Source organism: Aethalodelphis obliquidens, unplaced genomic scaffold, assembly GCF_003676395.1.
Source record: "Aethalodelphis obliquidens isolate GAN/ISIS:26980383/991018 unplaced genomic scaffold, ASM367639v1 scaffold8, whole genome shotgun sequence".
NCBI lineage: Eukaryota > Metazoa > Chordata > Mammalia > Artiodactyla > Delphinidae > Aethalodelphis > Aethalodelphis obliquidens.
In genome coordinates this window covers 3,954,354-3,977,850 of record NW_020837952.1, presented here as the reverse complement: position 1 = coordinate 3,977,850, position 23,497 = coordinate 3,954,354, and the positions used below count along the sequence as shown (strand labels likewise).

Sequence of the window (23,497 nt, the reverse complement as noted above, 5' to 3'; positions counted from 1 at the left end):
GCACAGGAGGGTTATTTTAAGGTGGAAGAAACCTGAGTGTTTTGAAGTTGGAGCCAGCAGAGAAGGAGTGGTTAAAGGAGCATTAAAAAAACTAAAGCGAAGGGGGTGAGGTGCAGAGCTGGAGAGAGCACCCAGCGTGGCGGAGCATCCTGGTGCCTCCTTTCTGTGAGAAGCAAGAGGTGAGGGCATCTGAGCAGAAAATGGGAGATGAGGGGTAGGGTGGGAGCAGGGGCAGAGTGGAGAGTGGGCGTGGTCCGCAGTAATTCAGCAGAGCTGCCCGAAGCTGCAAAGGGTCCTGTGCGGGTCTGGTGACCATTCTTGGCGCCATCAGTCCACCCAGGGGTGAGGTGGGTGGGGGGGCACTTGGCAGGCATCCAGGGCTGAGGTTGTGCCAGGAGGGCTCCATGCGAGGAGTGAGGTCAGGCAGTGGGCAAATGGGATTGGGGCAACGCACCACGGAGTCGGACCTGGAGGAGAAGGAAGTGGGGGTGGGGAGGCGCTGAGGGATAAGGAGGAAGTAGGGACAAATGAAAATGGTGAAATGCACAGAGCGAAAGAATAAAGGTGTGACATAGAGCACAGCAGCATCTGAAGCAGGGACTTCACAGACGGAGTAGTTTCCAGCCGTGTCAAGGTAAACAGAGGAACCGGGTGTGGGAGATGAGGCTCAGCCCTCCGGGCAGGATGCGGGCCTCACAGGATCACTGCAGCTTGGAAGGGAAGCACAGTAGCCACGGAGTAGGATGAGGTCTTCCGTGTGTGTGCTTTGTGTTGTTTCGTTTTGCCCAGGTGAGCCGTGTGTGTGTGTGTGTGTGTGTGTGTCTGTGTGTGTCTGTGTGTGTGTGTGTTAGAGCATTCACACATACAAAGGAGTAGACTATAGAATGGAAACCCATCCCTCTCCCTGCAACGGCTTTGCCGGCCCAGAGGGACCACGTTCCCCCTTTCTTCTGCATGGGGGCTCCTCCCCCATCACGCAGGCTTAGGGCGGTGGTGGGGAGGGGTAGCTCAGGGAAGCCATGTGGTCCAGAAAGAAGCCTTCCGCCCTCCCTCCCTCCAGAACTGCGGGGGGGCGAGGGGGGGCATGGACACGCCCCAGTTCCAAAATCCTTTGTTTCCCGACTCCCAAAATAGCTGGCTCCCCGGCTTCCCTCCCACCTCTCCGGGCGCCCCTCCTCCACGGCCCACCATGTCCTCTCACCCTGCCCTTAAGGGGTGTCCTGCTTGGCCTGCTCCCTTCTCCCCCCAACCTGGTCCCTTCCCACAGCTCCATCTTCTGCCTCTAGAGTCACCATGGCCTGGAAGCCCCCCTGCTGAGCCCCAGCCCCATCCACTGATTATCCACCTTGGACGCCCCCAGCGTGCTTCCAACCCAACACACCTGAGCTGGACGCATCACCGCCCCTCTGCCTGCGGCGCCCCCATCTGCAGCAGCCATGAGCCAGTCTATGGGCGCCCAGCCTCTGTTCACCCCAGGACTGAAACGGGATTAGATTTGGTAAGGCGACAGCCCGCTCCTCTAGGCCTTGTGGTTTGGGGTGTCTGAGTAGAGCACGTGACCAAGGCTTAGGACATTCCATACTGGCAGCACAGTACCTCCGGGGTAACACACAGTCACAGCTGCTCCCAGGGTTTGGCCTGAGGGACCTGGGACCTAAGGGACCCTAACCCCACCTCTTTCATGATAGATATGAATCTGAGAGGCCATGAAGCCAACATCCCCTCTTCACATGGAGGCTGAGACTAATAACAGGCACACTTACTGCGCCAGGCTCTCTACACATGGGGATCTCATTTCATCCTAACAAAACATGTACTAGTTCGGCCCCACTTTTCCCCACTCCGAAGAGGAGGGATTTGAGCCACGAGGGGTTAAGCACCGTGCCCAGGTCACACAGCTAGAGAATGTGGTACCAGCTTTCAAATCCAGGCACCTGATTCCAAGGCCTTGCTCTGACCACTAGACCACCCTGTCAGAGGCTGACAGACCAACCAAGCCACGGGAGGCATAGAGGCCAGGCCTGCTGTCACTGTCAGACCTGAGTCAGGGCAGACCTGAGGCCAGAACTGCCGCTAGCCTTTGCAGTTATGTGCAGTATAAATTCCCCTCTGCTCAAGCCAAATATCTTTTGGGTTTCCTATAAATTCAGACCAAAAAAGTCGTAACTGATAACACGGCCCCTCAGTGGGTGGCAGGCATCACCACCCGCTCAGTAATTCAGTCCAAGAGCTGGGGCTCCGTCCTCCCTGTTCCCTCTCCTTCATCTCTCACATCCAACTAGTGACCAAAGCCTGAATCCCAAACATCACTTGGATCTGTCCCCTTTTCTTTCCACCCCAGTCCAGGCCACCACTTTTTTTTTAAATAAATTTATTTATTTTATTTATCTATTTTTGGCTGCACTGGGTCTTCGTTGCTGCGCGCAGGCTTTCTCTAGTTGCGGCAAGCAGGGACTACTCTTCATTGTGGTGCGCGGGCTTCTCATTGCAGTGGCTTCTCTTGCTGCAGAGCATGGGCTCTAGGCACGCGGGCTTCAGTGGTTGTAGCACGCGGGCTCAGTAGTTCTGGCGCACGGGCTTAGTTGCTCCGCGGCATGTGGGAATCTCACCAGACCAGGGCTTGAACCTGTGTCCCCTGCACTGGCAGGCGGATTCTTAACCACTGCGCCACCGGGAAAGCCCTTTTGCTGGGTTTTGATCACAGCCTCCTTGCTGTCTCTCTACCTCCAGCCTGTTCCCACCCACAGACTTACCCCCCATTCCCTAAGATCCAGATCTTACCACGTCACTTCCCGGCTTAAAACCCTCCAGAGCCCTCACTGCCCCCAGGGTAAATTCCACTCCCGTCCAGGCTACCACGCCTCTGGTCTCCCGTCCGGTCCCTTTTCACACCCAGCTCTACTTACCTGCTTCTAGGGTACCACCAGCCCCACACGCCACTGCGCGTCTGCCCCGAATGTTCTTCCTCCCCTTCTTCGCTCCGTGAATGCCCATTCAGTACCCCTTCCTCGACAAGCCAAGCCAGTCACTCTCTGCTCTTGGCTCCATCAACACTGGGCACTTCTCATTGTCTGTGTTAGCTTCAGTCTTTTTTTTTTTTTTTTTAACAAACTTAATTTTTATTTTATTTATTTTTGGCTGTGTTGGGTCTTCGTTTCTGTGCGAGGGCTTTCTCTAGTTGCGGCAAGCGGAAGCCACCCTTCATCGCAGTGCGCGGGCCTCTCACTATCGCAGCCTCTCTTGTTGTGGAGCACAGGCTCTGGACGCGCAGGCTCAGTAGTTGTGGATCACGGGCCCAGTTGCTCCGCGGCATGTGGGATCCTCCCGGACCAGGGCTCGAACCCGTGTCCCCTGCATTGGCAGGCAGATTCCAAACCACTGCGCCACCAGGGAAGCCCCTAGCTTCAGTCTTGTAAGCATCACTCTTTACCGGACTGTGAGGTCCTTGAGGGCAGGGCCTCTGCCCCATTCATCTCATCCCCAGCCCCAGAGCCGCCCGGCACAGAGCAGTCACTCAATAAACACTCATGGAAAAGATGAATAAACGAAGTGTTCCCAGGAACAGGTGGGGAGCGGGTGGTTCTATACCTTTTCTCTGGGAATGGCCAGGTTCGGAGGAAAAAATAACAACGTCACATGATGATCACAGCCTTTCATCTACAGACAAGCACACTATATATTTGATCCTCCTGCCATTGTTGCTTCCATGTTATGGATGAAGATACTGAGGTCCATGAAGGTTTACAGTGTAGAATTCATTGCACACGCTCACAAAATCCACTCTTTTTTTGAGGCACAAGCTCTGGCCAGACTATGTTCAGTCGTCAATAGGGCAGCTGAATGAAGACATGTTATTGCCCACACTGGCCACAGGGGGGCAATCGATTGTTGGCGTGAGAGTCACTGCCCCACTCCTACCCACCCTTGGAAAGCTCTGGATCTGGGTGTGGAAAGGGAATAGCCAGCACTGAGGAGGGACCAGGGGAGAGGGGCCATGGCTGGGGTTTGCTATTTCAGGATCTGCCAGAAACAGTCCAAACTGGAGCGGGGCCCGGGGGCTACCGCTAATGCCAAGAGTCAGGAGCTGGAAACATAGACCGTATACCCCAAACTTGCATTACCAGCATATTTAATAACAAGCCACAGGAAGAGATGGGGCAGTGATGGGGCACTGTTGGGGCACCCAAGACCTCCAAATGGGGGACAGTGACCCACAGCCCTCAGCAGGGACAAGTCACTGGCCTGTCAGACCACGGCCACCCTGCATCAGAGATGGGACAGGGCCCAGCAGGCAGGGGGCTGGTCAGCGTCTGCGGGCACTGAGCATCCGGGGGTGTGGCCTCTTCAGTGCCCAGGACACACAGCAGTTGCCCGGGGGCCCATTCATTCCTGGAGCGCTGACCTCCCAGACCCACACCATGAGCAGTTCAGGAGGTTGGATAGAGCAGATCAGAGGCAGCAGCTGAGTGCAAAGATCCCAAGTTGAGGTCTCACGACAATCCAGGTTTCTCCCAGGCTGTCGTCTGCACCGCACACGGATCAAAGGTAGCAGGAGTTCCCCGTACAGCCAGTGTGCTGGAATGGGAGCTCTCTGGGAGACAGACCACACAAGGCTCGGGAATCTGTAACAGACAGCCACCCCTGTCTTTGCTGGGAAGGGAGCCAAGGAATGACAGACCTTTCCAGCTCAGAGTGAGACTCAGGGGCTGGAGGAAGGTTAAGTCAAGATGTCCACCCACCTGTGGCCCCGGCGTTTCCATCAAGGACAGCACAGGCTAATGGAGCTTGCTGGTGACCAGATGCCTGGCCTCACTCCATGGCACTCAGACCTACAGCCATCCCCCACCTCTCCCTCCCAGCCGGAGCCTGAGAAATGCCATGACAGCAGCACCCATTTCCCAGTTTTCTACATTATTTTCCTCCCCACTCAGTCTGACAGCCTTGACCAGGGTCAGAGTTCCACAGCAAACATCTCGGTATCTTTCTCCAGGAACACTGAGGTCTCCAGCACATGCCACGGGCCAGCTACCCAAGCACTGAGCTGAAGGGATAGTGAAGGCAGGAAGTTGGATGAAGAAAGCCTTTGCCTACCCCATCTTCTCTCACCCCACCGGGACACCCCCAGCCGTGTCTGGGTGTGAGCAGACACCGTGATGCTGGGGGCACGGTCCGTCCCTCCATCGAATCTCTCTACGCCTCTAACACCACCCAGACTTGAACCCAAAGGCCAACCCAAGTCATCACCTTGACCTCTGATCCTTCTGCTCTGTCCACTTGGATTTTTTTTCCATAGGTGTATATATTCCAGCTGACCCTCTGAGCTCACCCGCACCCTCAGGTTTGGGCCAGGAAAGCTTAGTCCAGCTGGTTGGGGAGTTGCTGAGGTACCTGGAAGGCCATTCCCAGCAGGAAGAAGGTATCTAGCAAGGCTGCCGGGAAGTAAGGATGGGAAGGAGGACACGGAGCGGGAGGGGGGGAGTTGAGGTTCCAGTCCCGGAAACCATATGACAAATGTGGTGTGAAGGTTCATTCTTTTGGGAAGAGAGGCCATATTCTGCATCAGCATCTCAAAGAGTGGTGAGAAATCAGGGAAAGAGAGGAGAGAGCAAAGAGGGCAACCCAAGGGGTCCTTCTCACTCAGGGATGCCACCCCACCCCCTGAGCTCGGAACCAAGCAGGAGCCCCGGGGTCCAGTTCCGGCTCTGTCATCCACTTGAGCATGTCACTTTCTTCTCTCTGAGCTTCCCCATTTGTAAAGTGAAGGGTTCACAGCAGAACTGGAGACTGTCCCAGATGGGGAAGGAGAAAAGAGCATAGTATGGAGATGGGAGAAAGGATGGAAATGCAGCAAATTCAGCAGAACTTATGGGCAAGGGGGTGGGCGAACCGGGACACAGTAAAGAGAGGGCGTTCCAGCCCCTCCCCCAGAACACAGCAAAGGCAGGTGGGGAATGTCCCCGGGCTGGCCCGCCTCCCTAAGGCCAGGAGCAGTCACAAGCACACACACACACACACATCCCTGGCCAGCCCTCTCTCCAAGGGGGTGGGATCAGCATGCCTGAGGTGAGAAGTCCACAGCTCAGCAAGGCCAGCGTGGCACAGCTGTCCGGGATTAGCACCAAATCCTGGGCTGCTCTGTGCAGGGATCACACGTCCTCAGCCTCACAGCTGCACCCTGCCCACTCCGGCCCCTCACCCCTCATCGGCCCCTCCTCTCCAGCACTCACTCCCTTCTCAGAGGGAAGCTGGGACCCTGCCTCTGCCCTGGCGGGCAGGGGAGGGGCTTTAGAGTGGGAGGGGCAAGAGAGGTCAGAGGCACCCCTGGTGAACAGCTCCACCCACAGAAACCTGGGAATCCCTTGGTACACCACTGAACAGAGGAGACAGACACAGAAGGCTTCCCTCGCCAAACCCTATGGCTCTGCCCAAGGCAGCCTTGGCCTAGAATTACCTTGTCTTTAGGCCACCCAGGCCCTTCCCTCCAGATGGTTCCTGTCCTTGGAGAGGCAGAGGCAGGAGGGCCAGATGGAGCCCCTACAGCTGGGAACCCTCAGTCCCAGCTTCCTGGAGCAGCGTGCTCCTGAGGCCCCCCAGCTGTTAGGAATCTTGTCACCTACCCCCCCACGCACACCCCAAAGCCCCTTGCTCTGGGCCACACACGTCCCCCCACCTGAGCAGGGGCTGGGGGGAGGAGGCCCCAGCACACCTCCCCATCCCCCAGGGTCATCCAGGCTCCTGGCTCTGCCCTAAAACTCGATCCACACTCCCATCCCTGCCCCAAGAGGGAGGCCACAGTGAGGAATCATACCCAAACCTCTCTCCGGGGAAAAGGCTTCCTGAAGGAGAGGACGGGAGGAAGCAGAAGCCGGGGGCCTGGGTTGGCTGAGTTCCTGTGGCCATGGCTCTCCCCAGCCTCCCAGTGGGATGGGCAGTGCTGGGATGACACAAAGTTGGGCCTTAGCACCAGGTGGGGCTGGCGCAAAGCGGGGTGGCGTGGGCGCAGGGAAGAAGGGCTCCCCCGCACACTGTGCCCCCCCCAGACTCCCTCCTCTGTGACCCGCCCTGCTTCTCCCTCTCCCGCAGTTACACAGTGACCTAGAAAAAGGCGTGGGTCGGGGCGCCACTGGGCTGGAGAGACGACCGGGAGAGGGAGGGAAGGGCAGCCTCTCCGCTCAGATCCCGGCACCCCTGGGATAGCCGCCGGCCCACCCCGTGGGCTTCCAGAGCTGGAACGGGAGTCGCTGAAAAGCTGATTCTGTGGCTGAGCGCAGAGAGCCCGGTCAGTACGACGGTTTCCAGCCCCTGCGCCCCCACTCCCAAGGCGCTGCGGCTCTCATCTGGGCGGGCTCTCACCTGTGTGTGCGCGCGCGCGCGCGCGCCAGCATCGCCGGAGGGCTTCCCGCTGAAGCCGTCTGGCGCTGGGGGCCGCTCCCTCGAAGTCGGGCGTGGAGTCCGCGGGCCGCCGGGGGGCCGCGACCCCCGAGCGCAGCCGGACGCGCCTACGAGTCATCCTCGCCTCCACTGGCGCCGCCGGGCTCTCCCTCCCGGGACGCGCGCAGCTCTCGGGCCAGCAGCGCCGTCAGACCCTGGGCGCGAAGCAGTAGGCCGGCGCCCAGGAACAGGAGCCCGCAGAGCACGAGCAGCGACAGCACGCCCAGCACCGCCGCCTGCACGGCGCGCGGCCCCTCGGGGGGCTCCGGCAGCACCCCCGACTGGTTGCAACAGGAGCTCAGCCAGGCGGCCCGGGCTGTGACGTCCGCCTGCGAGCCGTTCATGCTTCACGCCGGCTGCCCAGAGGTGCTGGCGACCGCCAGATGTGCGGGAGCCCGGGGCCGGCGGGTGGGCGGCGGCCGCGTCAGGGAGGGGCCCAAGGGGCGGATCCCAGACGCCGTGCGACCCCACCCCCTGCGTCGGAGCGTTCAGGCCCTTTTTAGACAAAGGGCTCCTCCAGTGTAGCTATGGCCCAGAATCCCAGGGCCGGTGTTACTTCTCGGCTCAAAGGCCCACACAACCACGCACGCACCCAACCGGCCAAACCCAGGAGTCCTGTCCCCAGGGCTCTCCCTCTCCCTTAGCAGAGGTCAGGAGATAGCCCGCCCTCAGAATCCCGAAAGGATCTTCCAGACCACATCCCAGGTGCTGGCTAGGGCGCTGCCCTCGCTGAGCGGGACACAGGACAAACAAGGGCCATCCCCACTCCTGGGCTTTCTGTCCCTGGGCCAAAAAGGTCAATACTGCTAGGTGGCCCAGGTGGCCACTGGGACAGGAGGCAAATAAGCAGCCTCTAGACCCTTAGTGATCATAGCCTTCATCGTGCATCATCCCATTGGGAGCGTCCTGGGGCCGGACAAGCAGGCCAGTGCCTCCTTGGTCCCAGGGGAGGGAGATGGAGGGCAGGAGGACTTTAAGGCCTGCCCCCATTCCTTTGCTCAGGCCCCAGAGGTCAAGGAGAGTTACAGACCAAGGGGAAAGCATAGATCTGAGTCACCAGGGCTCCTGTCCTGACCTTGAGTAAATCAGTCCCCTGCCTCCGGGAAATCACGCCACCAAAAGGGATGGAGATGTTACTGAACTGCCCACTACGGGGGGCTTGCTGCCAACTGGGTGTCCCACAGCCAAGCCAGGGCGGGAGACTGGCGCAGAGCCTGGCTGCAAAAAAGTAGAAAGTCTGGGGAAGCTGGGATGGAGGAAAGACCCTCCTGACCAGGTCTCCTGAGAACTGTAGCAACCCTGAACTCGGTTTAAAACAAAGTCGCTGTCGGCAAACACCTGACTCAGCCAACTCCCCGGAAGGGATGAGCTGATGGCCTCTAGGAGGAAAAGAAGGTCCCCCAGACTGCAGCAGGCCAGGTAGGGTCACACCTCATCAAGGACTTGCTGAGAATTGGCCTTCCCCATCTCCAAACCCCTGAGAACCTCCTGAGTTCTCCAACTCCCCAGTGCCCCAGAGGTCAAGGGTAGGACATCAGAAAACCCCTCATGAAACAGCGCACGGCCAAGAGTGGCTTGGGGTGAGGAAAACGTGCAAACACTTCCTGGCCATCCTGGCGCCTAACTGCTCCAGGACCGTGGACAAGACCCCCAGCCCCTTTCTCCCTTAGCACAGCTGCTTATGCACTGCTCACTTAGTTTGGTTAGAACTGGCACCTATGTAACAAAAAGCATTGTAAAACATGGAAGACTAAATCAATGAAAAGCACACAATGGAGTTCACCAGTTTTGAGCATGCTTGCCTAGAAATGAGTGAGTTACCAATGTCCTAACAACTGGCGAGGGCCAGCCCAAACTGGAAGAAGTGTTACCAGACATCAGTCTTAAGGTGGCCAATCTCTCTCCAGAGACAGAAACACCAAATCAAAGGAGCTCTCTGGTGCAAGTGGGGGCCTGTGTGTGCTCTATGCAGACAGAGGAGATATTCTTTGGGGTCATCTGAAGGAAGACCAGATAATATAAAAGGCAGGGATGTCATAGCTTCCTTAGGAAGGGAGGAGAAATAGCACAGTCATATCCAAAAGCAGTAGATCCTGATCTGTGCCCTCATTCATGGGACTGACCATGGTCACACCTGCTTATGTGAATGTCCAACAAAGTACGAAATCAATCAGCTTTCATCTATCTTTAATCCCATCCGCCCACTCCCCTCATCTTGGAATAATGCTCTCAACACACACGTGTGTCCTGGCAGGTCTGCTATGAAAGTGTTAATGTTTTGGGCTTCCCTGGTGGCGCAGTGGTTGAGAGTCCGCCTGCCGATGCAGGGGACACCGGGTTCGTGCCCCAGTCCGGGAGGATCCCACATGCCGTGGAGCGGCTGGGCCCATGAGCCATGGCCGCTGAGCCTGCGCGTCAGGAGCCTGCGCTCCGCAATGGGAGAGGCCACAGCAGTGAGAGGCCTGCGTACCGCAAAAAAAAAAAAAAAAAAAGTGTTAATGTTTCAGGCCAGAACACCAGCCAAGGTAGAGATGGCTCAACCCAAACTCACATTCTCAACTTTATTCACCAGCCTAGTGATGTCCTCTGTACAGCGTAGGAAAGGGGACCCCCACCAGGGGCACGGAGAGACAGTGTAGGCCGGACCTGACCATCAGTGAAGGTGATAGGATGACCAGAGACTGGCAACCACACACCAGGAAGCCAGGGGTGGCCCTTCCAGATCTCATCAAGGACCTGGAGCGGGTTCCAGAGCCCCAAGGGCTAACAGGGCCTAACAGTACGATCCCCAGAAGCCAAGGTCTGCAAGCCATCAAGGAGCACCCGAGGCCCCAGCGACACCTAGAGGGCCAGGGTGTCTTTGATGAGCCTGCGCATGGTGGTGGTGACGGAGGAGCCCAGGGCGTCGGTGATTTGGAAGGAGATCTTGTAGAGGTAGGGCTGCACGTCCCGCAAGCCTGTGTCAAACACGTTGTCCACCTCCGACTGCGTGGGCATCTTGGGCAGGTACTCGTGCCGGTTCATCACCTCTACAATGTTGGTGATCTTCTCGCAGAGCTTCTCACCCACCTTCTCCCGGCAGATCTGCCGTTCCTGCTCCGTGGCCAGGGCCACCACGTGCACCTTGACCGTCCACACCTCCCAGGGGATGCACTCGTCTGAGAAAGGCCAGCGAGACTTCTTCTTCTGATAGAACTCCAAGGACATCTGGCCCAGCCCATCGCCCCCGGAGTTTCGCAGAGCATCCTGGGGAAGGAGGAGCAAGAGTGAGCAGGCCAAAGCCTCCGAGGGGCTCTCGCCCTGAGCGCCTGCTTCCTATGCCCCAGGGAGCTGCTCTCCTAGCTTCTTCAGTCCCCCGGGAGGGCAGGGAATGAGGCCCAGAGAGTAAAGGATTCGTGTGAAGCGCCACAGCCAACTGCCGGCCTCAAGCTGAACGGTCCAAGCAAAGTCTGTGCGCCCACCCAGCTCCTCCAGCTTTGCTCGGAAGTGAGGTTTTTAAGCACATATTCTGGGCCAGGCTCTTTACACACGCAATCCTTCTCGCTCCTCTCAACAACTCTGTGCGGCAGGTATATAACCTCCATTTGACGGAGGCAGAATGAGGCTCAGAGACACTGGCAAGTTACCTTGCCAAAGTCCCAGGCCAGTGGATGACGGCGCCAGGGTTTGAATCCAGATTGTCTGATTTCAAAATCTTTGCCTTTCAACTTTACAAGAAGGACCTTCCTTCTCCTTCCACAACCCCGCCCCTTTGGCCCCCATCCTTCAGAAGGTTCTCCAAAATCACCTTCTCTCCAACGTCTCCTTCTCCCCAGGCCAATTAAGCACAATCCTACCTCATTCACTCAATGACAACCTAAACTCACAGCCTCTAAAGAAAAGCCCAGTGATCCTTAAAGAGAGAGACAAAAGCCAAGGAACCGAAGGGGGACAGGAGGGGAAGGACAGACCAGACCTGGAGCTTCTCCCTCCTCTCCTCTGAGAAGCCAATGGGGCCACCTGGTCCGATAAATCTGCCTGCCCCCCCGTGGGGTGTGGCAACCCCACACTCCTCCTAATGCAGCCAAGACCCTAAAGCACCTTTCCATCTGAGTCCGGGCCAACCCAGAAGGTAAGGATGCCTCCCTCAAGTCCTTAACTGCCCATCAGGAATAAGTCTCTCCTTCACGAACAAACCAAGCTCGTGTGCCCTCAGCTGACAGTAATAACAGCTGCCGCTTCTGTAACGCTTCCTGGGTGCAGGCTGTGAAGCACTTGACATATTTGACTCATTTAATCCTCACGGTGCATGTACCCCATGAGGTGGGCACAATTTTCATCCTAATTTTACACACAGTGAAATTGAGGCTGGGAGGAGTGGAATCACTTGCCCAGGGTCACACACTTGCTGGGTGGCAGAGCCTGGCTCGAGTCTGTGCTCTAAGAGTCCACTGTGCTCCCCGTGCCGCTCATAGGCATCTGGAGGACAGAGGGCTGAGTACCGCTGCCTCCCTTTGAAGGGGGACTGGGAAACTCTTATGAACTTGCCCTTTCTGGCCTTGGAGGGATGGAGGTGGGGAGCCCACTGTGGCCTGGGAGAGGGTCCACCCCCTGCAAGGATCACACCTCTGTGGAATGGAAGTCAGACAGACAACCCTCCTCCTCTGACCTCAGGGAACACCTTAAGAGAAATTCCCTTGGTTACTTGAAAATTTAAAAATATGCACTCATCGGGGCTTCCCTGGTGGCACAGTGGTTGAGGGTCCGCGGCTGGGCCCGTGAGCCATGGCTGCTGAGCCTGCGTGTCCGGAGCCTGTGCTCCGCAACGGGAGAGGCCACAACAGTGAGAGGCCCGCGCACCGCAAAAAAAAAAAAAAAAAAAAAAAAAAAAAAAAAATGCACTCATTGAAATAGTGAAACACTGCAACACTGAATGAAGACAAAATAAAAATCATGCCTCCATTCCCACCCTGAGGTGACCAACATTAGCAGAATGGCGTGTCCCATCCACCTTTCCCCTCACCCCTACAGGCACACACAGACACGTGCCACGCTGCCCGAGAGACACTCCACTTGGATGCCCACTGCCTGAGCCCAGCATCCCTCCCTCTCAGGGAGTTTCATATAAGAAAGGCCCAAATGTGGAAGCAGAGCAGAGGGGTATCAGGAGAGAGAGCTGCAGGGTCAGAGAAGGTCAAGAGCACAGCGGCAGCGATCACCCAGGGGCCCTGACCGCCAGCGCTCCGAGGGCTTCCTGCTCTGCTTCCTTGTACTTTTACCAGGTCCCCTCACCTCCCCGCCCCCCACCACGCCCTCCTCACCCACAGAAGCTCTGAAAGCTCCTCTTCCTTAGAACCTGAAAGGACCCGACAAGTACCCCCAGGAAGGGCGAGCTGGCCCAGCAGCAGGCCGGGGCGGGGTGGGGATGACACTCAGGGGCCGCCTGCCCCCCACCGCGCCCCACCTTACCCTGAACTCCCCGACGACCTTGCGCAGGGCGCGGTCCAACTCCTCAGACGAGACGCGCACGTAGGTGAAGTCGATGAAGTCGCAGTCAACGTCCTGGGTGCCCACGGTGCCGATGGAGTAGGTGCCCTCCTTCTTGTAGTGGAACTTGCCGGTGCTGCGGTGCAGGAGCACCGTGTGCAGCACGGCCAGCATAGCCTCCTCCACCTGCCGCCCCTCCACCGACACCTCCAGCACCTCCGAGCGACAGTTCATCTTGCAGCCGGTGGCCCACGCTGGGGTCGGGACGAGAGTAAAGACCGGGGAGCTTCGCCCCACCCGGGGACCGCCCTGCAGAAGGAACCATATCAGATGTGGACACCTTCTGCATGATCTGCGCGTCACCTGTTCACCTCCTTCCAGGCCCAGCCCAGCCCCTGACGCCGCAGCCCGTCTCTGCACTGCGCAGCACATGCTGGCAGAGAATCACAGACTCTCGGGATCGGAGAAGAGGAGAGCCTCAAAGTTCCCAGTCCAAACACCCGGCCCAGGCCTGAAGTCCATGACGGTGTGCAGTGCAGGTTACAGCAAATGCTCACTGTGCAACACCTATCAGCCCCTGCCCTTGAGAAGCTGCCAGGATGGAGGAGAGACAGGCAGGTAAACATTACCAGAGTGGTGAGACTACATGGTGGGAATAGAAGAAAAGGAAGATTGGAATCTGATTTCCTGGGATCTTGAATGACCAGATTAAGGCATCTGGACTCTGTCCCGAGGGCAGAAGAGTCACTGCATCACTGTCCAGCACTGAATCTGGGCAGCAGAAAGTGAACTCTGGTTGACAAGCAGAGAATGGCTCGTCGCTATTTTGGGGTCACGGACTGCTCTGAGAAGTCAGTGAAAGCTAAGAAGACTGGACTTGAAAACCTGACTGACATATACACACCAAATCTCACGTTTCCATCCACAGACTGAGGTAAAAACTTGCCAATTTAAGGCAGAAAGGGCTGGGCAAGGAGGCCAGTTAGAGGCCACTACAATAGTGACAGTTACAGAGACAGTGCAATGGGATATGGGAGAGTGAAGTACAGAGTGTGGGGTTTTCACGTCCAAAGGGCCTGGGTCTGAATCCCAGCTCTCCTATATCTTGCTCTGTGACCTTAAGCAAATCATTCAACCTCTGAGTCTATTTTCTCATGTGTAAATTTGGATCGTTATGAGGATGAAATAAAATAACACATGTAAAACACAGCAGAACAGTGGTTAAGAGCAGTGACTCTGGGCTCCCCTGGTGGTGCAGTGGTTGAGAGTCCGCCTGCCGATGCAGGGGACACAGGTTCGTGCCCCAGTCCGGGAAGATCCCACATGCCGCGGAGCGGCTGGGCCCGTGAGCCATGGCCGCTGAGCCTGCGCGTCCGGAGCCTGTGCTCCGCAACGGGAGAGGCCACAACAGTGAGAGGCCCGCGTACCGCAAAAAAAAAAAAAAAAAAAAAAAGAGCAGTGACTCTAAAGCCGGACGGCCTGGGTTGGAACCCCGGCTCTGCCAACTGCTGACTGTGTGATGTGATCATGGACAAGCTGCCTCACCCCTATGTGCCTCAGTTTCCCCAATCCATAAAAAGGGCATATTCACAATAGCTACCCCGAAAGGGTCGTCTCAAGGACAGGATGAGTAAGTATCTGTAACGCACTTAATGCAGTTCCTGACAGGTAGTATTAGCTGCTATAATTATTTCATTGTCATTGATGAGAGATGACACAAGGCTACAGGACAGGACTAGTGGAGAGAGTGGGAATGAAAGAAGAGACTTGAGGGCTTCCCTGGTGGCACAGTGGTTAAGAATCTGCCTGCCAATGCAGGGGACACGGGTTCAAGCCCTGGTCCGGGAAGATTCCACATGCCGCAGAGCAATGAAGCCCATGCGCCACAACTACTGAGCCTGTGCTCTAGAGCCCGCAATATAAAACTACCGAGCCCGTGCGTCACAACTACTGAAGCCCACGTGCCTAGAGCCCATGCTCTGCAACAAGAGAAGCCACTGTAATGAGAAGCCCACGCACCGCAACCAAGTGTAGCCCCTGCTCGCCACAACTAGAGAAAACCCACGTGCAGCAAAGAAGACCCAACATAGCCAAAAATCAAATAAATAAATTTTAAAAATTAAAAAAAAAAAGAACAGACTTGAGAACCAGAACTTCATCAGTAACTGAATATGAGCCCAGCAAGAGAGGGTTCAGCCTACACACCTCCCCTGACAGAGAATTCACTACTTCTCGCAGCAGGCCATTCCGTCTTTTCAAAGCTCTACTCAGTGATTCCCTCTATGGAAGGAATCTCTTAGTGCTTCAAACCACTAAACTTAGTTTTGATATCAAGAGCCACACGCAGAATAAGTCTCACCCTTTTTCCACAAAGGAGCCTTTCAGATATTTAAAGGCAACTCTTCCATCACCCCCTTACCCCTCCCCCCCACCCCATCTACAGGTTAAAGGTCTCCAGTCCCCATAAACATGCCAGCTTGACATCACATCTTATCTCCTCAAGTCTGGCAGCTCTCTTCAAAGTGTATTGGTTTGTCTCTTTGTCCCTGAAGACAGGGCAGCAGGCCATGGACTGCTCAGAATCAAGCTGGCTCTCTGCCTCTCGCTTGGCAATCAGCCCAGGACTACCTGTATTATCAGTTATCTTTTCACAGGTGTTAATCTTGACTGATCTCTCCAACTAGGCAGACGATTCCTTGAGGGCAGGGACTGTATCCTAGTCATCACTGGAATCTCAGTATACCTGATTCCTAGTACAGTGACTGCTCAATTCATCCTGATGCAGGAATTGTTGCTGGGTTGGTTCTCTAGTCTAACTCCATCCAGCAATTTCCCATCTAAAGATTCCCAGCTCTGGTCCAGCTCCCCTTTCTTCCACAAACCCCCTCTTGTATCCCCCGCAGGCCATCCATCTCTTCACTTTTGGCCCAAACCCAGGCTCTTCCCTCATTCTCGGCGCCACTCCACTCCTTCAGGAAGTCATTACTAACCAACCTCAGCCTCCTTCCCAACGCGGCCACCTTTGGTCTGTGATGAGCTTCTCTGCTCCCTCTCCCCCGACCCCGGTGAGCAGGGGACTTCTCCAAGGCAGGGCCTGGGAAGTCTCGTCCCTTCGGTGCCCCCAAGGCCCAGATCTGCAGAGCACAGGTGCAGAGGCTGACTGATGCCTTCTCTGAGTCAGGCCGGAGCCCAGGGTACCCCCATCCTCACCTTATGCAGAGAGACTGGAGCGCGGGTCCCTCAGGCTGGATCTTGCCCTTCCTCCTCCTCAGGCGCAGGTAAGCCCTCCGCAGGTGCGATCTCCGCAGGTACGATCTCCGCAGGTACGCCGCAAACTCCGCGCGCCCGAGGAGCCGCAAGAAATGGGCTGAACGCAAAAACACACAGTTATTCGGCTCCGCATCAAGAAACCCCGGCCGGACGCAGGAAGGACTTCCCGTCCGAGTCGCGTTTCTCCAGCCACCAGTCCCGGCGAACCTCCACGGTCCAGGGCTACGCGGGAGGAGCGGACTCCTCCAGGTCTCGGGAGCGGCGCCCCGCGCCCAGCCTGGCCGGTCCCGGGAGTTCGAGGCGCGCCCGCGCTCGTACAAGAGAAGGGGGCACACGGCTAAAACGGCCCCCCACCTCCCCGAATCCCCGTCCTGGACCTTCGGGCCACGCAACCGCCCTCCCCGCGGGCGGCAGATCACCTCGGCAGGAGGCGGTGCCGGCGCCGGAAGCCCTGACCCTCCTCTGCGAGCCTGGCCGGTCCCACCTGCTCCATCGGCCTCCGGCGGGGGCGCGAGCGGAGCTGGCCGAGCCCTGACACTAGTGCAGCTACCCAGATCGTTCTACCTCCACTCCAGAGGACAAAAAGAATCATACGCTGCTCTATAATTTGAAATCTACCTGTTTCTGGGTTATCTATCAGCTTTTAAGATTTGATGGTAAGAAGTATCGCCCTCATTTGGACGAGTCCATTCACTCCCACCACCGAGGATGTTGTTGTGTTTCGGCTGGAACAACTCACTTCCGCCATAGAGATTAGAGGGAAGGAGGGGCCTGATGGGCTCTGTGCTGCCTCCCTTGGCCGAGAGTAGTCATCGGCGGCGAGCCACCCCTGGAAAGGAGCCCCAAGTCTGGGCTCAGAGGCTTGGAAGGGGCATCGATCCCCCAAGATGAGGGGCATGCTATTTGGAGAGGTGCCCTGGAGATGAGCTCAAGCCAGTGTTCTGAGTGAATGGCAAAACTTTAGCTTGTTCAATGTGCACGATAGACAAGATCCCTGGCCCCACAAAGATGCTGGACAAAGGGGCTTAACCTTACTCCGTTATCTTCACACAGGAGCACTTCTTGGTGCTCTGCCATGACGGATCTGGTGACATTTCTTGTAAAGCTTGTAATTCTGCCATTGCCTCTGTGTGTGCCTCTTGATGTCATTCATCCATTCTTATTTTCTCCTCTATAAATGGGGCCTGGGGAAGGAGAAAGCCGCCTGCTTTAGAGAGCAGCATCCTCTTCTAGAGCCTGGACTTAACCAGAAAGGAATCAGGATAAAATATTGAGAGGGGAGGATCTGTAAGGAGCCAAAGGAGGGGGACCCAGGGACGTTAGAACCAGCCCCAGGGGGCCGGGGGGAGAGGGGCGGGGAGAAACAGAGCCTAGGGACTTCCCTGGCGGTCCAGTGGTTAAGACTCCCCACTTCCACTGCAGGAGGCGCGGGTTCGATCGTTGGTGGGGGAACTAAGACCCTGCGTGTCGTGTGACAAAAAAAGAAAAAAACAGAGCCTAACTTCCAGAGACTGCCAGTGAGTGAGGGGAGTGACTGACCGCTCTCTGTCCCCTGACACACTCATCTCAGGGCCCTTCACTGCCACTGTCCTGAATTCCCCATCATCACCACTACCAGTCACCGAGCTTTGCAAGGTACCACACCAGCACTTCACATGCACTAGTGTGTTGATTTCTCCTACTGCCTTTGAAAGTAAATACAGTTTCCCCCCATGTTACAGATAATGAATCTGAGGCCCGGTGATATGTAGTGATGTGCTGTGACGGCTAATGTTATGTCTCAACTCGACTGTGCCAGAGTGCCCAGACATTTTGTCAAACATTATTCTGAGTGTGTCTGTGAGGGTCTTTCTGCAAGAGATTAACATCTGAATGCAGACTTAGTAAAGCAGATTACCTTCCCTAAGGGGGGTGGGCCCCATCCAATCGGTTGAAGGCCTGAATAGAATAAAAGGTTCTGACCCTCCCTGACGGCTTTCAAGATGGGACATTAGACTTGAAGTGAACTATCTGCTCCTCCGGGGCCCGCGTTTGGAATCGCACCATCGGCTCTCCTGGATCTCCAGCTTGCTGGCTGTAGATCTTGGGACCTGTCAGCTCCCATAATCACATGAGCCAATTCCTCATAGTAAATCTCTTTCTATATATACACATCCTATTGGATCTCTTTCTCTGGAAAACCCTGACTAATACACTTGCCAAAGCTACACAGCTACTCTTTCCTCATTCTGCCAGTCTTTTTACCCACTCTCCTCCCTCCACACCTCACCTTGTCCCTGGAGCCTTTCCTGCCTGAGCCCCCTCACCTATCTTATCTCACATCCAGACACTGGCCAGTTCTTGCCTCCTCGTACCTCCCTGAAACCTTACGGGGCCATTCTCGTTGCAACTCTGACCCTGAGTCCTACACACATCTGGGTGGTCCTGTCAGGGAGCAAGGGTCTCAGCCCAAAAAAAGGAGGCTGTGTGGAGTGAATTCTCCCGTCCTATGCCACTACTCCTGATGACCCAGATGGAATCATTCAATCATGCCACGCCTGTGTGACTGTCCCCATGCCAGGCCGATGTCCTACCAAGGGGAACAAGTCACAATCCTGGCCCTCCAGGAACTCAGAGTCTCACAGAGGAAATGGACCAGAAGTTGCCCCTGGGTGAGAAAACACAACCAATGGTATGAAAAATGGCAGCAGGTTTTGCAGGGGCCAGAAGGGGCCAGGATGGAAGCCACTGCTGTTATCCCAGAAAGAGGCCTGTGGCCCGGAAGAGAAAGTGACACATTCAGAGTGAAGAGGAGTCCCAAGCCCTGCTCTCAGCAAGCTGGGAGGTGACTGGGCACCAGTGGAAAACCAAGACAACTTCAGAGAGCACACAACAGTAACCTGAGGAGATGGACAAGAAGGGGGCTTGGCAATTCCAGGAAGAAGTGGGGCTGCAGGGAACTATGTTGGAGAGGCTTCCTGGAGAAAGAGACAGAAAAGAGCTGGAGAAAGAGGTCTCACTGAGGGCTGAGGGTGGGAACTGAGAGTTCTGAGGCAGGACAGGCCAGGACAGAGGGAGCTGACTTCTCAGCCAGAGTCATGGCCAGCCAGTCAGACAGGCGACTGGCGAAGGCCCTCTGAGGCACGTCTGCAGCAAAGCCTTTGTGGAGGGACCTCGAAGGCCAACCCAAGACCTTGGGAGTAGGCAGCTGGCTTCCCATGGCGAGTGTGGCCTCGGACGGCCCCGCCCCATCCTAGTGCGCCCAGGGGAGAGCTGAGCCCTGAAGCTGGCCCTGCAGGCCACCCCCAACCGCTCCAGAGCTGACCCCAGTGCGTCACAGGGAGTGACTCAAGCCTCTGCAGCAACAATGAGTGGGACTGACGTCAGGCTGGGGGCCCCTGACAGTGGCCGGCTTGGCGGTGTAGCCAGCACCCTGCCCGCTGACCCTCTGATCCGAGCCAAGCCACAGGGGCCATGAGGACCAGCTGTCCCCTCTGACATCTGCCCCCTGGGATCCTGCGCAGGGGTTGCTCCACCTCCCACCCTTTCTGGATGTCACTCCCAGCCCCACCTCTTCCCAGGCAGAGGAAACGGCTGGGCGGATGAGAGAGTGGCAGAGAGCATGAGGAAGAGGTGGCGCCCAGCCCAGTCTCATCAGGCAGCCTCTAGACCTGGGCTGGGTGGGAGGGGGCGCATCTGCTGCCCTTTCCCCTGGGACACATGGGGCTCTGTCCTTCTGTGACGGGGAAGGGTGTTGTGTCTCTTTCTCTGAGAAGATCTACGTAGTTGTCTCTCTGACCAAGCTGGGGTGGTGCTTTATTTCTGTGTCCTGCCGGGATAAGGGGTCAATCTCGCCTTCCTGCGAGGTCTGTGCCTCTGTTCCTTTGGGAGGTGTGTGCATATCTGTTGTTCTTTGGGGCAGAGGATTCTGTGAGGCTATCCTTGCAAAAGAAGAAGGATAGCTGTTTACCCACCCTTGGTAAGGGAGTCTCTCCACCTACTCCTGGGGGGGCTGCTTTTCTGTCCCAGGTTTCCTATCGGGTGGGGTCACCTCTGTAGCTATCCTCATGGTACCCCAGTTACCTGGGATGGGGTCCAGGTCTGCTGCTTGGGCTACCCCAAGGCTGGGCGCCCCGGGTGGCGGCCCTTTCCCTCTGATGTTCCTTGACTAGGGCAGCGGCGGTCAGCACCCTGCCTGCTCGGCTCGCAGCTGGGCACTGCTCCCTGCTAACGCAGCACGTACCAAGACAGGCCCCCCCTGCACCCCCCTCCCCAGCCAGCTGCCACCCCAGGCCCTCACAGCCCAGCTGGCATGATTTATGGTCCTGAGCCAGCACCTGGGTGAGACCTTGAGGAGACCTCAAATGGCCCCCCCGGCCTGGCAGGGTCAGGGCCCAGCAGGAGGCAAAGGGGAACCAGGGTGGTGGGCAGGATGGCTGGAGCATGGTCCTAGGGGTGGGGGACGGGAGGCAGACGCCAAGGCCAGAGCCTCCAGGGCCCCAGAGCCTTCAGAGTCCAGCTGGGGACCCTGGAATGTGCCTCCCGCCCTCAGAATGTCCCTGGCTGTGTGGGGAAGGGGATATTGAGGGGGTGGAGGGGGGTTTCCTCAGCCTTGCACTCCTTCCTGCCCTTCCCACAGGGGGCTGGACGTTTCCAAGTCCCACTAGGCAGCCTAGGCCTTACCCAATCAGCCCCCAGCCCGGGGGCCAGGGCAGGGCTGGCAGCGGGCTGAGCCTGCAGCAGAGAGAAGCAGCGGTCTGGGGCTCCAGGGAGAGCAGAGCAGCCGCCCGCTGAGCTGTGGGGCTGCAAGGCCAGGTCCGGACGGGGAGGCAAGGCAGACGGGCGGAGGCGCACCCCTTCAGCCTCACGTTCTGAGAAGGCCCAGCAGCCCTGGGGTCACGGCTAAAGTCAGGGGCTCGGTGGGGCTGGGGCTCGTCCAGATTTAAGCTAAAACACGCTGGGAATCCTCAGACCCAACTCTCACGTGAGGGGGACGCAGCACTGCCCTCAACCAGAACAGGCCCAACACAGCTGCCTCACGGCTACGGAAGGACATCACTCGACCTGCGGACTGTCCAGCCACCACCCAGCAGCCCCCCACCTCTGACAGGCTCTCACAGGCTTCCGTCTGCAGCCACAGAGCCGGCTACCACCCAGCCCGGCGCGTGGACACTCAGAGCAACCGTGCGGTATCGTACAGCTCAAGTACCGGCTGGTTGCCTGTGACCTTCAGAAGCTTCTCTACTTCCTTGAGGCCGACCCTCACCACCTAGCTCCGTAACCACGTCCGGATGTAGCAGTTTCCCCTATCCCAGGCCCCCGTGAAGGGCCATCGGCCCCTGCTCAGAGCCTAGACCTCAGAGCTATGGCCCCAGTCACCGAGCCGCCCCCAGACTGGGGAGGGGGCCAGGGCCTCTGGGCACAGGGCCCTGCGTGGGTGGGGTGCTGGGAGACAGGGAGGTAGGCTTCCTGGGTCTCCTGTGAGGACAAACAGTGGGATTTGAGGCCTTGGAAAATCCCGCCTGGGATTCCAGGCCCTGCCGGCGTCACTGCCTTTTGACTATTGTCCCCGACGGAAACGGCCCAGCCCCCGGGCCGCAGGGACAGAGCGGCCATTGTGAGGCCCCACCAGGCTCAATGCCCCCTTGTTCGCCCTCCTGGCCCCTAGCAAGACTCAGAGGCCAGTTCTTCCAGTTGCTGGTTGGAAAGAAAAGGCCTGCCTGCAGGCTCCAGCCCTTGGGCGGGGCAGGGTGGGGCAGGGCTGGAGAAATCAGCCCCCCACCCCGTACCCCAATTGCCAGAGTCCCAGAAAAGAGCCACCATCCATGGGGCTTCTTTCATTTACAAGGACAGGGAGACCTAGTGGTTAAGTAGTTAGACCCATGCAGCTCAGCCACTTAGAAGTCAAGTGACCTTGGGAAAGTCATTTCCTTTCCTCTGAAATGAATTCTCCTCTTTGGTAAAAACAATAGCTATTACTGATTGGGTGCCTGCTACAAGGCAGGCACTGTTGGAAACACTTTGTATACATTCATTCATGTAATCACTATTAGCAAATTTGTGAAATAGGTACAACTAATTTCCCCATTTATAGATGAAAACACTGAGGCACAGAAAGGTAAAGTGACTTGCCCAAAATTGCACAGCTAGGAAGAGCTGGAGCCAAGATTTAAAGCCGGGTAGTCTGGTTCCGGAGTCCTCGCTCTTTACCCCTCTGCTGTGTTGCACGCTTTCCTTACAGTGTGGTACCGAGGGCTAGAAGTAACAAACATCATATGAAAGGAACTTGGCGGATGATAAATCCTAATATGTGGTAGCTGCTGTCATCACTATGGGGCCTAGATGTCTATAGGGACCAAGATTCTCCACTGCCCCGGCCCATTCCCGGCCCCTGGCCCCTCCTCAAACACCTTTTGCTTTCCCCAGGGGCCTGCCCTGTGCTCCACATCTATCTTTGCCAAAGAGTGATTCAGAGGGAGAGGGACTCAGTCCAGCCACAGCTGGTGGGGCACTTCCCAGCAAGCTCTGCTCCTAACCAGAGTACTGCCACCAGACTCACCTCCGCGTGGAACAGATAGGAAACCAGGGCTCAGTGAGGAAGAGGGGCTTCTCAGAGAGCAGCGTGGAGCTGGGGTAGGGCTGAGAACAGAAGCAGATCTCCCAACCACCCCACCCCTAGCCCCGCCTTGCCAGGTGCTGGTGCTGTGACACAGGCTCACTCACGAGCTCTGGCGGGGGTGCCAGGGATGCACGCTTGGCAGTCTGCACACTGCTGGCCATGGCAGTCATCATGCACAGGGCCCAGGACTCCCCAGCCCACCCCACATGGACCCTTCAGAACAGAACCTGAGCGAGGGCAGGTGGCTGGGGACTCCTTGGGGAACCTGCAGACTGAGGCTGGAGCACCAGGGAAGGCCCTTGATTCGGTCCTACTGCAGAGCAGAGCCCTATTTTGTTTGACTTCCAACCAGCAGGGGCTGCCCTCATCCAGCCAGTTCCTAGGGGCTGTGGAGGTAGAGGTTCAGTGGTCCTGGGCCAAGGGCCCTGCTGGGTCATGAGGCTGGAAGGGCACTGAGAGCAGGGAAAGGGGCCGGACCCCGCGTGGCTACCTTGGGCCTCGGGTTAGGGTCAGGCTACGTTCATGTTTCTCGAAAGAGTGGCCTCCAGGCCTCCAGCCTCACAAACACCTGGGTGCTGGGCAAAAGTAGAGCTCCATGAGCCCCACCCCATCAAATCTGAGTCTTTGGGGTAGAGCCTAGGAATTTGTTTTTGTTTTTTTTTAAAGAATCAATTTTATTTACTTTTGGTTGCATTGGGTCTTTGTTGCTGCATGCAGGCTTTCTCTAGTTGC

At 57.0% G+C, this 23,497-nt stretch overlaps 1 protein-coding gene across 5 annotated transcripts; it reads right to left on the bottom strand.

Moving 5' to 3' along the window:
• Nucleotides 1–9,874: 9,874 nt before the first annotated feature.
• Nucleotides 9,875–16,594, bottom strand: ATG101 (autophagy related 101). 5 transcript variants are annotated; one of them, XR_003432777.1, is made up of 4 exons: nt 16,108–16,594; nt 12,880–13,206; nt 9,983–10,677; nt 9,875–9,893 (listed from the first exon to the last, which is right to left on the bottom strand). XR_003432777.1 is itself a non-coding variant. In XM_027106361.1 (4 exons), exons 3-4 carry the CDS (start codon nt 13,129–13,131, stop codon nt 10,273–10,275), a joined length of 657 nt encoding a protein of 218 aa, XP_026962162.1. In that variant the 5' UTR covers nt 13,132–13,206; nt 16,108–16,264; nt 16,375–16,594; the 3' UTR covers nt 9,979–10,272. The 5 variants fall into 5 exon arrangements, 4 of the variants coding, with proteins under 4 accessions (XP_026962162.1, XP_026962164.1, XP_026962163.1 ...); XM_027106361.1 differs by lacking the exon at nt 9,875–9,893 and having other exon boundaries at nt 9,979–10,677; nt 16,108–16,264; nt 16,375–16,594; XM_027106363.1 differs by lacking the exon at nt 9,875–9,893 and having other exon boundaries at nt 9,979–10,677; nt 16,108–16,264; nt 16,545–16,559.
• Between the last annotated feature and the right edge of the window lie 6,903 nt (nt 16,595–23,497).

Excerpts from the sequence above, each read along its gene's own strand:
- ATG101 (XM_027106360.1), bottom strand. The coding sequence starts at position 13,131 with ATGAACTGTCGCTCGGAGGTGCTGGAGGTGTCGGTGGAGGGGCGGCAG. Across the intron at positions 10,678-12,879 it reads AGGTCGTCGGGGAGTTCAGG|GATGCTCTGCGAAACTCCGG; the intron begins GTAAGGTGGGGC and ends CTCCTTCCCCAG.